At 39.9% G+C, this 16,968-nt stretch overlaps 2 protein-coding genes across 2 annotated transcripts; one reads left to right on the top strand and one right to left on the bottom strand.

Annotated features, from left to right (window-relative positions):
* On the bottom strand, nt 1–2,783 carry LOC110116290 (subtilisin-like protease SBT1.7). Its single transcript, XM_020849813.2, has one exon. The coding sequence runs from the start codon at nt 2,609–2,611 to the stop codon at nt 317–319; it is 2,295 nt and encodes a 764-aa protein (XP_020705472.1). The 5' UTR covers nt 2,612–2,783; the 3' UTR covers nt 1–316.
* An 8,550-nt stretch (nt 2,784–11,333) lies between these two features.
* On the top strand, nt 11,334–13,965 carry LOC110116309 (conserved oligomeric Golgi complex subunit 6-like). The gene is made up of 5 exons (XM_028694945.1): nt 11,334–11,644; nt 11,735–11,787; nt 12,483–12,630; nt 12,757–12,864; nt 13,837–13,965. The coding sequence occupies exons 1-5, from the start codon at nt 11,426–11,428 to the stop codon at nt 13,906–13,908; spliced, it is 600 nt and encodes a 199-aa protein (XP_028550778.1). The 5' UTR covers nt 11,334–11,425; the 3' UTR covers nt 13,909–13,965.
* Nucleotides 13,966–16,968: the final 3,003 nt, after the last annotated feature.

Below are 16,968 nucleotides of genomic sequence, written 5' to 3'. Positions count from 1 at the left end.
TTCAAGGGAAAGATAATTATGTGCTTCAAAATATGAAAATAAGCTTTATGTTGAAATACTTTCTTTCTTCAACATAATATACATTTTTCAAATATTTAATATAAAAGCTACATAAAAAATAGGGTACATAGTTTAAAAGCAAGAAAAAAAAAAAGCGCGTTCACCTTTTGTCAAATCAAATACAACTTGCACATTTTAACATTTTTGCTTTTACGAGCATCAAAGAAGAGCCACTAAGGCAAGCATTTTCTACGCATGGAACCACTATTTTTTTGGTTCTTTTTAAATTTTTATTATTTTATGTTGGTAGGCAATTTTAGGTCCAAGTGAAAGCTAACGCACTGGCGACGGTATGCTTTCCGTCGGACCACTCTAGCCGGCCCGAACCCGACGAACCAGAAGGCAGTGACGGCGCCGTGAACTTCACTGTGTAGCTCTTCTTCTCCCCCGTCTCCGTAAAATTCAACACTGCCGGTTCGACAGAAATCTTAACTTCCCCGCCGTCAACCTTCGCAGTCGCTGTCGCCTTGTAAGTCGCCGGAGGCCCTACATTCGTTACCGTCCTCTCATGCACCACCGTCGCCGTCGCACCCTTGTCGGCGCTTCCGCTAGCCGTCGCGAACGCCACTGAGAATGAGGGGTAATTGAGCTTCGACACTGCGTAGTTCTTCCGCGCGTCGCACGAGTAGTTCCGGTCCTTCGAAATTGCCGCGATCTGAAGCGATGTGTAGTCAATCGCGCAGAGGAATTCTAGGTAATCCTCTGGGGCAAGGTCGTAGATAAGTCCGGGATCCACCGCACTTTTGGGATCCGCGTGGCCGGCGCCAAAGTCGAACGGCGTCGCCGCCTGGCCGGTGGCGATGTCCAGGATGCCGTCACCGCCTGGGTATGTCACGTAGGCGGTGGTCATCAACGCGGATTTTATCGCTGCTGGGCTCCAGTCCGGATGCTCCTCCTTGAGGAGCGCCGCGAGGCCGCTAACATGCGGACACGACATCGACGTGCCGGAGATGATGTTGAACTCCACCCGCCGTGAATCGGTCGTCAGTCCAGTTGGGCCGATGGCACCTGTCCATCCGGCGAGGATGTTGACACCGGGCGCGATCAGATCTGGCTTTAAAATCTCCGGCGTTACGGCATTCGGCCCACGAGATGAGAACGCAGCAACTACCGGTGATGGCCGGACACCGACCTTTGTCCCGCCAAAGATGATGGTGGCGGTGGGATTGGGATCGGAGAGGGCGTACGCTTTGATCGCGTTTCCGGCTTTTTCCCCAATCAGGGTTGCGGGAAGGAGATGAGCATCGGCTACGAGTTCCTCGCTGTTCGTTGCAGTGTTCGCCAAAACCATGCCGGCACCGCCAGCGTCTTTAACTACCATTCCCTTCTGAACCCTAGCATTGATGCCTCTCTCGCAGAGGACCATTTTCCCGGCGACTTTCTCAGGCACGAGTGTTCCCGGCATACAAAGATTCCCATTACTTGAGTTCGTCGCGTTGCCGGCGTAGATTAAGGGGATCGGAGTCGACGAAAGGAGCTTCCCGCTATAAAGCGACACCCCGGTATAATTCTTTCCGTTGCCAAGAACAACATAGGCCGGGAAATCCCGATCGATTGTCCCAGCGCCGACGGTGCTGATCCACGGCGCGAGATTCGAAAGCGTGGCAGCGCCCGGACCGGCGTTGCCAGCCGAGCAGGAGACGAAAACCCCACTCTCCATCGCGTTAAAAGCGCCTATGGCGACACTGTCGCGGTAATAGTCTGTGGCGCCGCCGCCGAGTGAGAGGGATAGGATATGGCATCCATCGTTGACAGCTGCATCCATTGCCGCGAGGATGTCGGAGCTGAAGCAGCCTCCGGTCCAGCAGACCTTATACACGGCGATTCGGGCCCGGAGAGCCATGCCACGGGCTGTGCCCGTGGCGTAGCCAAGGAGGCTTGCATCGGAGACGGCGGAGCCGGCCGCGGTTGTTGAAGTATGGGTGCCATGGCCGTCAGCATCGCGCGGGGATTTCGACTCATGGCTCTCGTCGATTGGTCCCATACTGGATTCATATCCCTTTGAGAAGAATCTCGCGCCAATAAGCTTGCGGTTGCAAGACTTCGCCGGATCAAAGTCCTTGGCGGCGACGCACTCGCCTTTCCACACGGCCGGGATGGGGCCCAAGCCAGTATCGTCGAAGCTGTTGCGCTCAGGCCAGACGCCGGTGTCGAGTACACCGACGACGACGTCAGATGTAGTAGAAGATTCCGGGACGAGCTCGTCAGCGACATCTAGGCCAAGGAACTCCGGCGTGCGGGTGGTGTGAAGATGGTAAGTTGTGTCGGGCAGGACGGAAAGAACGCCAGGTCGGCGGGCCAGATTTCGGGCCTCAGCGGGGGTGAGTCGGGCCGCAAATCCGTGGGCGACGGTGTCGTAGGTGTAGAGCATATCGGCGTAGTCTGATATGGAGCGGAGCGAGGCGTCGTACCAGTGAGAGTGTTCGGTAAAGCGTGCTGGCATTTGTGTTTTCGCCATGTGGACGATGTAAGAAGCTCGCCGTGTGGCAGCCGAGGCGGAGGAGACGAGGATGAGGAGGAGGATGAAGGGGAAAAGGATGGGTCGGGCCATTGCGGGCTTGGTCTGGAGAGGGGTCTGTGAAGTGGTTTATGTAGCTGTGGTGGGTGGGAATTGGGAAAGGAAGGTGTGTTACGTATGGGGAATGATTGCGTTAAAGGCAGAGCAACGCGACAATGAGCAGAGGGGGAGTGAGGAAAGTGAAGAGTGCTGTGGAAATTGGGGGGCTCTGTGATCTGAGATCTAATACTGATATCAACGTGTATTTCTATATTAAGATTAATTTAATTAAAATCAATATATATAAAGCTTTCGATTCCTCTTGTAGTTATTCGGCGGGTCACAGAGAAGGGTGAGCGAGACAATAGTTGATAGTTGATAGTTGATACGTCTCTGCTTCTCCTCTAAGATGAAAAAAAAAAAAATCGATTGAAAAATTATAATTAAGGATTTATTTAGGTTGATTTTTTCATTATTTTATTTTATACTGAGCAATTATAATTTCTGCTGATTATTATTGTTTTTTTTAATTTCATTAATTATTTTCATAGCATTTTGTGATAGAAAGCTACTTTTTGAAATAAAAGTATTAAAATTATTTTTCTCATAATAACTTTATAATTAAATTTATAAGATAAAATTTACATGCATATCAGATTAAAGCATCATATTTATATATTTAACATTCAAAATGTTAATATTACATGCATATCATTCTATATTATTTTAATATCAAATAGAATAATTATTTACATAAAAAAATATTAATATTCTAATTTATTTCTCTTTAAAACGGAAGAGAGATACGTGAGGTGGTTTTTTGTCTTATTGCAGCAGGAGCAGCTAACAGCTCCCGTGAGCAATGGAAACGCAGGAGAGGTGCGCAGATTTGGAGACGGTAAGCTAGCTGTCTGTCACGGGTTGAAAGAGGTCCGCGATGTGCGTTGGACGCAAGGTACGGGTCAGCGGGACCACAAATTTCAGGTAAAATTACCGTATTTTCGGTATTTTTGAACTCAATATTTGTTATAGAAAAACTAACTAATTCGCAAAAATAAAACCGATTGGAGAGTTTTGGTTGCCATGATCGGAGGTGTGGTAAATAAATACCTAATTGTATCTATAATGTTTTTTTTTTTAATTTTTTTGGAAGGGAGTATGCACCCCTGTCATCCCAAAGGGCGTTTGACGACGTGTTTAATTTTCGGCTGACCTAGAAGAGGCACCCACCCCAGAAACCTCATGACCCGTACTTGATTGAGCTCCACTTAAGAGGCGCTATCGCTCGAGGGGAATCAAGCACAAGTTGGGGGGTTTTCAACTTTACTTGCCCACCAACCAAACTAAGCAACGATGGGTTCGATAATGTCTTTAAATACTTTAATTTCAAATGGGAAGAAACGAAGAATAAATAAAGAAATGAATTAGCCATCTTCTAGCTCTTTTTTTTTTTAATTTAGGTCAATTAAAATAAACTCATATACATATTAGATACTCAAATCTCTAACTCAAATTCTCTTGATTGATAGCCACAGCTCTCAACCAATAGATCATGATGAGCTTTGTCCTCTTTTATCTTTTATGTATTTTAATTTATAGAATTGGCTCTAGTCTTGTATGTGTGATGTCTGTATGAGTTTGTTTTAATTGATCTAAACATTTAAAAAAAAAAAACTAGTTGCTATCATTATTTGTTTGAAATGTGAAGATGGGTGGGTCGAGGGCAATGAGTGGTTGCAGGTGACTCTAACAGGAGGATCCTTCACTACGCCTATCATCTTAATGTTTTTTTCTTGATTTGGTTTACTTGCTGCTCGCTGGCGATGTTTTCTTGAATGGGAAATAAGATGAGGTTTCTTTGAGCAGGTAATCAATTAATGTTTGGTGCATATTCGTTTGGATCATCTGGCTAAATAGCAGTTTTGAGCTGAATAAAAAATGTCATAGTACCCACCGTTGCTTGTCCGAGTGGTGAAGAGCCGGCTTTGCAAAGCCTAGGTCCTTGGTTCGAATCCCTTGGCAAGCAGTGAAAGCCTTAAGTGTTGGCCCGTGTAAATTGTTGTGGGTTGCATGCTAGGTCGACCGGGATTTTCACTGACCTAAAGACAATGTTCCTCGTCACAAAAAAAAAAAAGTCACAGAAATGCATGATTTGTATCGATTTCGAATGAGATTATATGAATATATTTTCTTAGGAGAATATTGGATGTGAATATTTTTTTTTTCTCAAATTTTAATTATGATGGATTTTAAGTTCTTAGTTTTGCTGTGAGATTAGTGTAATATGTGATTAATCAATAAACTTTTATATTGAATTTGATACGTCGTTATCAGTAAACTTGATTTGGTGTGAATCTTGATGTACATTTGAATTGAATTTTTTTAGAATTAAGTTAATGAGCATTCGAATTCTGATTTCGGCAACTTTATAGTCGAATTGAATATTGTGACAAAATGAACTCTATGACACCAAAAATTGTCTAAAAAAGCTTAGATCAAGACACTTGAAGCTTAATACAAAATTTTGGAATGCTGAAAGGCAAAACGATCCTTGAATATTGTATGCTTATAATTATATGAGGTATCTTAATAATACGAATTCGACTAGTCAAAATTGTTTAATTCTAATATCATTAAGAAACTTAAATGATGAAAATAAAAAACAATATGATTGAGGATTCAATATCTATTAGAGTGAGTTCATATTTTAGCTATACTTATAGGGGTCATATCATTCTGAAAAATCAATTAATAAACTCTCATTTTGTACACGAGCGAGAGGTTGGGACACTTGGTTTGAAATTCAAGAAAGCTTATAGGTTTGAATAATTTTGGAGCTCCTACGAGCACTATCGTCGAACTACTACTCGGCTATCATCGTCAAAGCACCATCACCCGATTATGATTATCCAAACACAATTGCTCGACTATAGTCCTCTCACCATTGTCTCCTAACAATGGTCATTCGACCTCTGTTGCTTGACCATGGTCTCCTTCCTCAGTCGCAAGATCCTTATGTTAGTCTTTGCAGAATTTAAGCGTGTCAATCAATTGGATTGTAGTATTTCCATGAACCTCAACTCAGTTTGTAATGCTCATTGGGGGGTATGGGGGTGTTATGTGGGGGGGGGGGGGGGGGGGATGCAAACTGCTTGGGTTCATGTGCTTTGCTCTATTTTTTTTAGCACAACACCTCAACACAATGTACCCGAGCTTCTCAGTATTGTGTACTTGAATGCCTAGACACTACATAGTTCACTTGGAGAAAAGAAAAAGAGCAGAGCACTGCAGCGCTTAAGATCTGACGCTATTAGGCAAATTTGAGACACAACATTAAGTTTTGAGGCACTCCAAACTGGCACCACAGCATTACGAGGGCAATTGGACAGATTTTCTTTCTCATTTTTCTTAAGTGCGACGTCCCTTGGTGGCATGTATTGTATCACTTAATTTGTTCTTATGTAAGAACAGTGTGAGAAGAGAAGCAAGGAGGGAGCGGGATATAAAAGAGATTTGTACCCGAGCATCCCAGTATTGTGTACTCAAATGCCTAGACACTGCATAGTTTACTTGGAGAAAAGAAAAAGAGCAGAGCGCTGCAGCGCTCAAGATCAGACGTTGTCAGACAGATTTGAGACACAACATTGAGTGTTGAGGCATTCCAAACCGGCACCACATCATTGCGAGGCTGGTGGAACAATTTTTCTTTCTCATTTTTCTTAAATACGGTGTCCCTTGGTGGCATGTATTATATCGCTTAGTATGCTCTTATGTGCATGTACAAATTTCTTCCAATTTTTATAATGAATTTCTTGGTGTGATGTGGTGTGGCTCCGTAGTTTTTCCTAGTTTCGAAAATTTTCTACGTTAAATCCTGGTGTTTTTAACTTTTCGCTGCATTTATATTTTTTTGTTTGTTTTATTGTGTGATTTACTTCCACTCCCAACACCTTTGACCTCCATTACTTAATCATGGTCCTCATAACACCGTCGACATAGTATTTGATTACCATTTTCTAACCATAGTCCTTTGACCACCATCATTGTCCTTTGATCTTTTGATGATTGTTACCCGATTATGATCATCGACCACCATTGCTCGACTATGATTCTCTAGTTATTGTCATCTGACTATATTGACGCACGTTAACTTTGTCACATGACGTCGCTAACACCGTTAACTCTTTTCATCACCCACATGATCGATGCACATTGGTGATACCAACTCTAAATCCTAATGTCAATACTACTGTTGTAAACATGTCGAGTCGAGTTGAGTAATGGTCTTATTGAGCTTGGCTCATCGGTCAGATAATTAGCTTGAACTCGAGCTCAAATTGAGCTCAAAAGGCAAGCTTGAGCTGTACTTGTCGCATTGCAGGCCGGCTTGTCGAGCGACTCGACAAGCCCTTGTCATGGTTCCCGCAGGTGAGCCCATCGTTGAGAGGTCGTGTCGTGCCTTCCACCTGCGAGCCCGCGACTTGGTTCCCGCATGGGGAAGATGAATTGCTATTATGCTTGGATTGTTTTCTCTCTTTTTTTTTTTGGACATTTAGGCCATTTAAGGCAAACTCACACACGCAACGCATACGACCATACACTAAGACTCGAACCCAAGACCTCTTAGTTAATAGCATAAGCTCTCAACCAAGAGGTCAATGTGAGTTGTCTCTTATTATTTTCCAAAAATAAAGAATAGCTGGCATTAAATACATTAAAAGTTGTAGGATATATTAAATGCTTTAATATTTAATATTAAATGTTACGACAAAGCAAGATTTTCTCCCACGCACCCTATTCCTGATGTTTGATTTCAGATTTTCTTTAATATTAAATTTTACTCCCAAAGCCAGAAATATAATACCATAACTTGGCTTTAGGTGGAAAATGCTTAAATATTAAAAATTCTCAAGAGAACTAATATTTCTCTCTCTCTCTCTCAAATCTCTTGATAATGAATTTAAATATTTTCTTAGGGTAATAGAAAATGTTAGGCGTCTGTCTACCTTCGAGCCCAGCATGTCTTAGGCGGGATTAGAAAAAAAAATAGGTTCATGTTAATAATAATTTAGGCTGGATTATATATATATATATATATATATATATATATATTCAAATTTAATAAATAAAAAATAATAATTGAGCAAGCTCATGAGCAGAGCCTCATCAAGCTCGAACTCAAGCTCAACTCATGAGCTCGATAAATTTGGCTCGCAAGCCCATAAATGAGTCGAGCTCGAGCCGACTCGCGAGCCGACTTATCTCACTTACACCTCTAATCAATACCAAGATTTATGCTAAACTTTTTGACCTCTGATCTCCCTCCTCAATTGAGAATGAACAACAAATAACAAACAATCTCTTAAAATTAACTTATATGCTACGTGGTTCATTTAATCTCTATCATCCACCACAAAATATATAAGTTTTGGTTTATGCCTATTATGTTATATCAACAATTTTTTCAATTATGGGAGATGGCATGATTTGTAATCTATGTCGACTATTTATAAAATCATTTTAACTAGGTCATGCCTCATAATTTTTTTTTGAATTAAAAAAAAAAAAACTCTTACGTCTCTTCAACTTATCTTTTTATGAGTGTGTTACAAAGATAAGATGTTAAACTTTCTTTAGTGACAACATAGACTTCGTGGCATTTTACAAAATCTTAACAAAAATTTAAAAGCTTATTGCCTAATATTAAGAGTCATATTAGGAGAGTGTTATAAAACTAATGTGATTTTTGTTGCTTGGAAGTAAGAGCCTTAAACCAATGTTTTTATTTGTGCAAGTTTGTCCTCTAAATCCCCTTGACATTGATATTAATATGTCACCCAAAATCACTTTGATCGAGCACAGATCTTGAGGCATATTATAGTTAGAAAATTTGAAAATTAAATGTGGGACCATCTAAACTCCAATTTTAGTAAACTTATAGTCAAATTGAATGTCTCAATGAGACGAACCTAACTACGCCAAAATTGATCCAATCCGAGCCCAAATAGGCACAAATAGGGGATTGAAGCATATTAGAAGCTTTAGTGCATTAATTGGATGAATAAATGATATCCAAATATTGCATGCTAATGTTGCATCGAGCGACTTGACAAGATAATCCAATGAGCCTAAGATTGCTTAATTATGACATAATTAAGATGCTTAAATGTTGAGCAAACTCTTCATGATCGAGAGAGTCTAAATGCACTGTCCGATGGAGCACTCCGAATTTAGCATGAATCTTCTTCGTACTTTTTGAGCATGTCAATCTTAAAATCAATAAATATGCCTCCTCTTTCCACATAAAAAGGAGGCTTGGACTTTGGGAGATTTAGACCTTAGGCTGAATACTTAAGAGAGCTCAATGCTTGAAACATTCCGGACCTCCACCTCCACACCACCGTCGATGAACCCTTACCACTAGGCCACCGTTGCTAGACCTTTGCGACCATAACCATCAGACCTCCATTCGACATCCATTATCGGGCCTTCATTTGACCTCCATTGCTTGTCAACTATAGTCCCTATGACTATCGTCACCTGCCAACTACGGTCCCTCTGACCTCCGTCGCCCACCGATTACAATCCCTTTAAACACCTTTGTCCCCTGATTAGGATTCCTCTAACCTATGCTACTCACTGACTGTAGTCCCTACGACCATTATCGCTAGTCGACTACAATCCTTATGACCACCCTCGCCCGTTGGCGATAGTCCCTGCAACCTTCACCGCCCACTAACTACAGTCCCTATGACCACCGCCACCCGTGGACTACAGTCCCTCCAACCACCATCGTGTGTTGACTATGGTCCCTCTGACCATCGCCACCCTAAGACTACGATCCCTCTAACCACCGTCATCTACAAGTTATAGTCCCTCCGACCACCATCGCCCGTTGACTATGATTCCTCCTTCCTCCATCATCCACCGATTACAGTTCCTCTGACCACCGTAGCCCACCGAATATGGTTCCTCCAACCTCCGTCACTCGACTATAAACCTACCGACCAAACAAACATGCTAAAATTCTTTTGAGAACAATTCTGATATTATTGGATTCTTCCAACTCCCACTATGTAATGTGCTATATATGATGCATATTTGCTATATTAAACCAATGCCTTTCTCTTGAGAAAGGGCATCATTTCTAATAAACTACAAATACTAGTATAATTATTTTAATTGGGTTAGTCCCATTGATTTTCCCCTCTTTATTATTTTTCACGTAAATTTTTTATCTCTTTAATAACTCTTACACATCTTTCTCTTATCTCTGTGTGCTGGATCTTCAAACAAAGCTAGGACACTAAACCCTATATCTTTATACATCCATGAATCTTTTAACTTGTAATAGCTTGCGCCATCTGTGGAAATAATCATTGGATGGGGGGAAACTTTTTGCTACAATCTTGAAAGATCGTTCACGCCAATGTCTTGTGCATGGTTGTAGTAAGGTAGTCCCATTACCATGCTGTATTAAAATGTATGAAAAAAAGGTATTCAATACTAAGGGCAAACTCATTACATTAGCAAACATGCATCTCCCATCAACTATTATCCCTCATTGCATCAATTTTGTGGTAATTAGATTTGGACTGGGGGACAATGTTGACTACAATCTCAAATGTTGTTATGGTCATTCAAGTCATTCCGATATTTTATGCATCCAAGATAATCTTGCTAGAAATCATCTATCTTAAAAGCTTCTAACAAATACATGAAAACTTTAAGTGAATACAAAATTCTATAGAGTCTCCAAACAGACTTCTACTCCTTGGGCAAGGTCATAGTCTCAAAAAAAAAAAAAAAAAAAAAAAAAAAAAAAAAAAAAAAAAAAAAAAAAAAAAAAAAAAAAAGGCCCAAAGATAGACCAATCTTTACATTCAATTTGGGATACAGACAACGTTTGTTGTATCCCAATCAAGGCATAATTAGTTCCAGGGGGGATTTGATTTGATTTTTTTCACGCATGTTAATATTATTGAGCAACACTTTGACTAATAATCTTGAATGGTTCAAGTATCCCTGGTGGATTCCCTCGATCTCTTCCATACAGGTTAACACTATTAAATAATACTTCGATAAATAATTTTGGATATGTCAAACATTCTTATTGAATTTATCTTGGCCTCTTCAACTCATGTTAATGATATCAAATAATACTTTGACAAATAACATCGGATATGTTAAACATCCTTGTTGAATTACTCTCAATATCTTTCACATATGTTAACATTATCGAGCAATACTCTATGTTAATATTATCGAGCAATACTCTGATAAATAATCTTACATAGGCCAAACATCCTTTGTGAATTATTTAACCTCTTCCATACATGTTAACGTCATTAAGCAATGTGCTGACAAACAATCTCGGATGGATTAAACCTTCCTTATGGACTTATCTTGACCTCCACCACATAGGTTAACTTCATCGAATAATGCTTTGACAAAATACCTCAAATAAGTTAAATATCCTTAATGAATTTATCTCAACTAGTGTAAGTGTTGTAGTAATGAAAAATAATTTCTATAAACTAAGTATAAACAGACTATTTGTAGCGTTGTAGTAATGAAAAATATATAATTAATGTTAAATAAGATACTGTTATAGTTTAATAATGTAAGTGTTAATAGTTTTAATAAATGTTATTTGTTATTTCCAAGGAACCAGCCAGTTTTTTTGCATGAGTCGGGCTCGAAGGCCTTGATTATGGGCCAGGCATTAATGGGCCGAAGAATTAATTCTAGAGAAGGCCGTGGCTGCCTGTGAGCAGTCGACTATAACTCCGAAGAGAAGGTTGGCAGCGGGGAAAAAAAGGCGGAGAACAAACGGCCGCGGCCAACAGAGGAAGAAAGGAGAAGAAGATGGCGACGGTGAGCCTTGCCCCGGGGCTCTCTCGGAAACTGAAGAAGGTGCTTGCGACTCGGACAGACAGCCCTGATCTACTGGATTCGTTGGGCACCCTTTCTACCTTCTACACAGACAACACCCCGCAGGCTCGGAGGAACCTCCGCTCTTCGATCGAGCTTCGCTCCCTCTCCATCAACCATCACTTTCTTTCTGCTTCTCTACCAGCCCAGCAGGTACTCTATTCTTTCCTCTTACTCACAAAACCTCAGATCCTTCTTTGGTTTCTTCCTTACATAATCCGCAATCCTCTTCACGCGATCCAGGCTCTGGATAAAGTTGAAGAAGAAATTAACGCCCTGGCCGAATGCTGCGATCAGTGAGTTTCTTTACCGGGATTTGTACTTCAGTGTTTTATCCATTTTCTTAAATCATTACCATAGACGACCCGGAATTTGTTCCACAGTGGTTTTACAATAAGGATATTACGCTCAACTGTTTCTTATGTTAGATGAACAAATACGCTATTGTATTACTTCTGCTGACTGTTCAATCATTAGTTGGAAGGTTCTAATAATATGTGGAATATTGATCGTTGCCAATTTTTTTGTACCCGGGTGGTTAAGGTTTGTTTGTTTCATGTTGGGTTAGGGTTAGACAGCATTTTCTATTCAATAATTCGTAGTCCAAGCTCATTGGAAGATTTTATTGCTGTTGTAATTCTTTTGGGTTCTTATTCTGAGGGCATAAATTTGATCTGCTGTTGAAGATGCATTAATAGAAAGAGAGAATGGATTAACATTATTCTTCTATCACCAAAGAAGCAAACTTTTAAAATTTTTTAAAAAGTACTAATTCTGATTCGTGTCCGAAGGAAGTTACTCTTCGGGGGTATGCTAGTGTTTACTGAATGCATGATAACATTGTTTCAATCTTGTGTTATTCAACTCCTTTTCTTTTGTCCAGAATAATTCTGTTAGGACAAAAAGAAATTAATTCAGCCTAAATTTTCTATGATTGCCAAATCAAAGTTGTTTCAGATGGAGTGCTATTTGTAAGCCTTATATATTACAGGATAGCGAAGGCATTGAGCAGCTGCAGTGCAAGTACTGGAGATATCATTCGTACCACTGAGAGGCTAAAGCAAGAGCTTGATGTCACTACTCAGCGCCAGGAAATTGTGTCATGCTTTCTTCGCGATTACCAACTTTCCAATGAAGAGGCATGTCAGTAGCTTTATTGATGTATTTTTCTTTTTTTGAAGTTCAATGTCAGGGCATCAATTTATTTAGATTATAGTAGGCTTATTTTGCTAAAACTATTAATTTTACTTCCACAATAAATGCAGATTTCTGCACTAAGGGATGAGGAACTGAATGATAATTTTTTCAAGGCACTCCAGCATGTTCAAGAAATACATGCTAACTGCAAGATACTCTTAAGAACACATCACCAGGTATCATATCATTGTCTCATCTTTTTGAAGGTTGCAGTAAATTCAAGTATGGCTTTGTTAACTTGGTAATACATTTATTAAAGATGTTTTATGAATAATTTTAAAAAATAGCAGGGGAGGGATTGTGCCTGAAATAATGCAAGAATGAGAATTTGCATCCTTATTTCTATATGAAAATAAGTTAGTAAATGTTTTTTTTTATTAAACCCTTGATCTGAAATATGTCCTACCAGTCTGTTAATGCATGAGTGTGTGGTGTAGGCCCAAGTTGTGGAAATAGTATCCGCTTTTTCTTTTTGTGGTTGGTGTTCTAAAAAATGCATAATTAGAACATCAGGCTCCTGCCAGTTATAGTATCCGGGGAGGGATTGGTTGTGTTGCCTTAACCTTATATGTGCTTTTAGCAGAGATGTTGCTTTGTAGTGCAAACTGTGGCCACTAATCACCAGAGGGACAATCTGACCTGCGTGCCCTTCCTTTTTTGTTTGATCTTCTGAATTTGCATATTTACTCATGAGCTTGAACTAGATAGTTCATAAATTCTTCCTAACATCAAAGGAAAACTCTAACAAAATTGTCCTACACATTAAAATTGTAGCTTTGCTTCAAAATTGAAGTCTAATTATTGACTAGAAACTGAAAATACGAGCTTGTTAAACTCGAGTTTGCAGTCAAATAGCTGAATGGAATTATTACCACGACAAATGATATGCCGGAAAATTTTGATTTGAAATAGAAAAAAAGATCAATAAATGTCTAAAGAATGTTGTTGCATTATTTTTCCTTTGATGTTATTTTATCTGTTGCTCCTCAGAATGCAAAAAGATTAACCAGCTTGTTTCCATTCTTTTCCAAATTTGTCAAATGCATTTTTAAAAAACGAAATATCTGCTTATGTGATGATGCCGGTTCATGAAAGCTTTTCATTCATTTTAGAGGTATGCATGACTATGATCATAAGCTTGTTTGCAGCGTGCTGGTTTGGAGCTTATGGACATGATGTCTGTTTACCAAGAAGGTGCATATGAAAGACTATGCAGGTAAAGCATCCTTCGTAGTGTTAAAATTGCTGAGTACTAGAATGCTATTAATGCAGAAAAGCTATTGCTTTTTTATTTGTTACTGTGTTGCAAATCAGTGCTGGTGGTAAGAAAGCTTTCAAAACACCCCTCACCTTCACCAAAGGCCCTCACCTTTGCTAGAGGCCCTCACCTTCGCCAAAGGCCCTCATCTTTGCCAGAGGCCCTCACAGACCCCAATCTCCTGCCAACTATGGTCCTCCCAACCTCCATCACCTACTATGGTCACTTCGACATTCATCACCAGACAACGGTCACTCAGACCCCGGTATCCTACCGACTACGATCCTCCCGACCTCCGTCGCCTACTATGACCACTCCGACCTCCATCACCAGACAACGGTCACTCAGACCCCGATCTCCTACCGACTACGGTCCTCCCGACCTCCGTCGCCTACTATGGTCCTTCTGACCTCCATCATCAGACAACGGTCTTTCCGACCTCCATCCTATCGGCTATGGTCGTGCTGACAAAACAAATACATCTATTGTAACTCCCACCATGTAATACACTCTATATGATGTACATTTGTGACATCAAGCCAAGACCTTCTCCCCTCATTTGTAATCGACTACAAACACTAGTGGATTCATTCAAACTGGACCAGGCCCCGTGGTTTTTCCCTCTTTTCAGATGTTTTTCATGTAAAAATCTTGGTGTCTTCTAAATGCTAGACCTTTTCTCTTATCTGATTGCGTGTCGAATTTTTGTACAATGCTAAGACGTTAAACTTTATATTTCTCTACCGCAGCGAATACTCCTGGATGCAACAGACCTAAATATCTAAAAAAAACTAGTTGCTATCATTAGTTGTTTGAGATGTGAAGATGGGTGGGTCGAGGGCAATGAGTGGTTGCAGGTGACTCTATCAGGAGGATCCTTCACCAAGTCTATCATCTTATTGTTTTTTTCTTGATTTGGTTTACTTGCTGCTCGCTGGCGGTTTTCTTGAATGGGAAATAAGATGAGGTTTCTTTGAGCAGGTAATTAATGTTTGGTGCATATTCGTCTGGATCATTTGGCTAAATAGCAGTTTTGAGCTGAATAGAAATTAAAAAATGTCAAAGAAATGCATGATTTTTATCGATTTCGAATGAGATTATATGAATATATTTCTTAGGAGAATATTGGATGTGAATAATTTTTTTTTTCTCAAATTTTAAATAGGATAGATTTTAAGTTCTTAGTTTTGCTGTGAGATTAGTGTAATATGTGATTAATCAATAAACTTTTATATTGAATTTGATACGTCGTTAACAGTAAACTTGATTTGGTGTGAATCTTGATGTACATTTGAATTGAATTTTTTTAGAATTAAGTTAATGAGCATTCGAATTCTGATTTCGGCAACTTTATAGTCGAATTGAATATTGTGACAAAATGAACTCAATGACACCAAAATTTGTCTAAAAAAGTCTAGATCAAGACACTTGAAGCTTAATACAAAATTTTGGAACGCTGAAAGGCAAAACGATCCTTGAATATTATATGCTTATAATTATATGAGGTATCTTAATAATACGAATTCGACTAGTCAAAATTTGTTTAATTCTAATATCATTAAGAAACTTAAATGATGAAAATAAAAACAATATGATTGAGGATTCAATATCTATTAGAGTGAGAGTTCATATTTTAGTTATACTTATAGGGGTCATATCATTCTGAAAAATCAATAAATAAACTCTCATTCTGTACACGAGCGAGGGGTTGGGACACTTGGTTTGAAATTCAAGAAAGCTTATAGGTTTGAATAATTTTGGAGCTCTAACGAGCACTATCGTCGAACTACTACTCGACTATCATCATCAAAACACCATCACCCGATTATGGTTATCCAAACACAATTGCTCGACTACAATTCTCTAACCATTGTCTCCTAACAATGGTCATTCGACCTCCGTTGCTTGACCATGGCCTCCTTCCTTAGTCACATGATCCTTATGTTAGTCTTTGTAGAATTTAAGTGTGTCGATCAAATGGATTGTAGTATTTCCATGAACCTTAACTCGGTTTGTCATGCTCATTTGGGGGGGATGCGGATTGCTTGGGTTCAGGTGCATTGCTCTATTTCTTTTAGCACAATGCCTCAACACTGTGTGCCCGAGCGCCCCGAAAATATGTACCAGAGCGTCTCATTATTGTGTACATGAATGCCTAGACACTACATAGTTCACTTGGAGAAAAGAAAAAGAGCATAGCGTTGCAGCGCTCAAGATCTGACGTAATCAGGCAGATTTGAGACACAACATTAAGTGTTGAGGCACTCCAAACTGGCACCACAGCATTGCGAGGGCAATTGGTCATTTTTCTTAGGTGCGACGTCCCTTGGTGGCATGTATTGTATCACTTAGTTTGTTCTTTTGTAAGAACAGTGTAAGAGATACGAGAAGTAAGGAGAGAGCAGGATATAAAAGAGATTTGTACCCTAGCATCCCAGTATTGTGTACTCAAATGCTTAGACACTGCATAGTTTACTTGGAGAAAATAAAAGAGCGGAGCGCTGCAGCGCTCAAGGTCTGACACTGTCAGGCAGATTTGAGACACAACATTGAGTGTTGAGGCACTCCAAACTGGCACCACAGCATTGCGAGGATGGTAGAGCAGTTTTTCTTTCTTATTTTTCTTAAGTGCGGCGTCCCTTGGTGGCATGTATTGTATCGCTTAGTATGCTCTTATGTAAGATCAGTGTAAGAGAGAAGAGAAGCAAGGAGAGAGCGAGATAGAAGAGAGCCTTGTACAAATTTATTCCAATTTTTATTATGAATTTCTTGATGTGGTGTGGCTCCGTAGTTTTTCCCAGTTTCAAATTTTTCCATATTAAATCCTGATGTTCTTAACTTTTTGCTGCATTTATATTTTGTTGTTTATTTTATTGTGTGGTTTACTTCCACTCCCAACACCTTCGACCTCCATTACTTAATCATGGTCCTCATAACACTGTCAACCATAGTATTTTGATTACCATTTTCTAACCACAGTCCTTTGACCATCATCGTTGTCCTTGGATCTTCTGATGATTGT

This window comes from Dendrobium catenatum, unplaced genomic scaffold (assembly GCF_001605985.2).
Source record: "Dendrobium catenatum unplaced genomic scaffold, ASM160598v2 fragScaff_scaffold_601, whole genome shotgun sequence".
Taxonomy (NCBI): Eukaryota; Viridiplantae; Streptophyta; class Magnoliopsida; order Asparagales; family Orchidaceae; genus Dendrobium; species Dendrobium catenatum.
The sequence above is the reverse complement of the archived record's forward strand: the minus strand, read 5'-3'. Positions and strand labels throughout refer to the sequence as shown.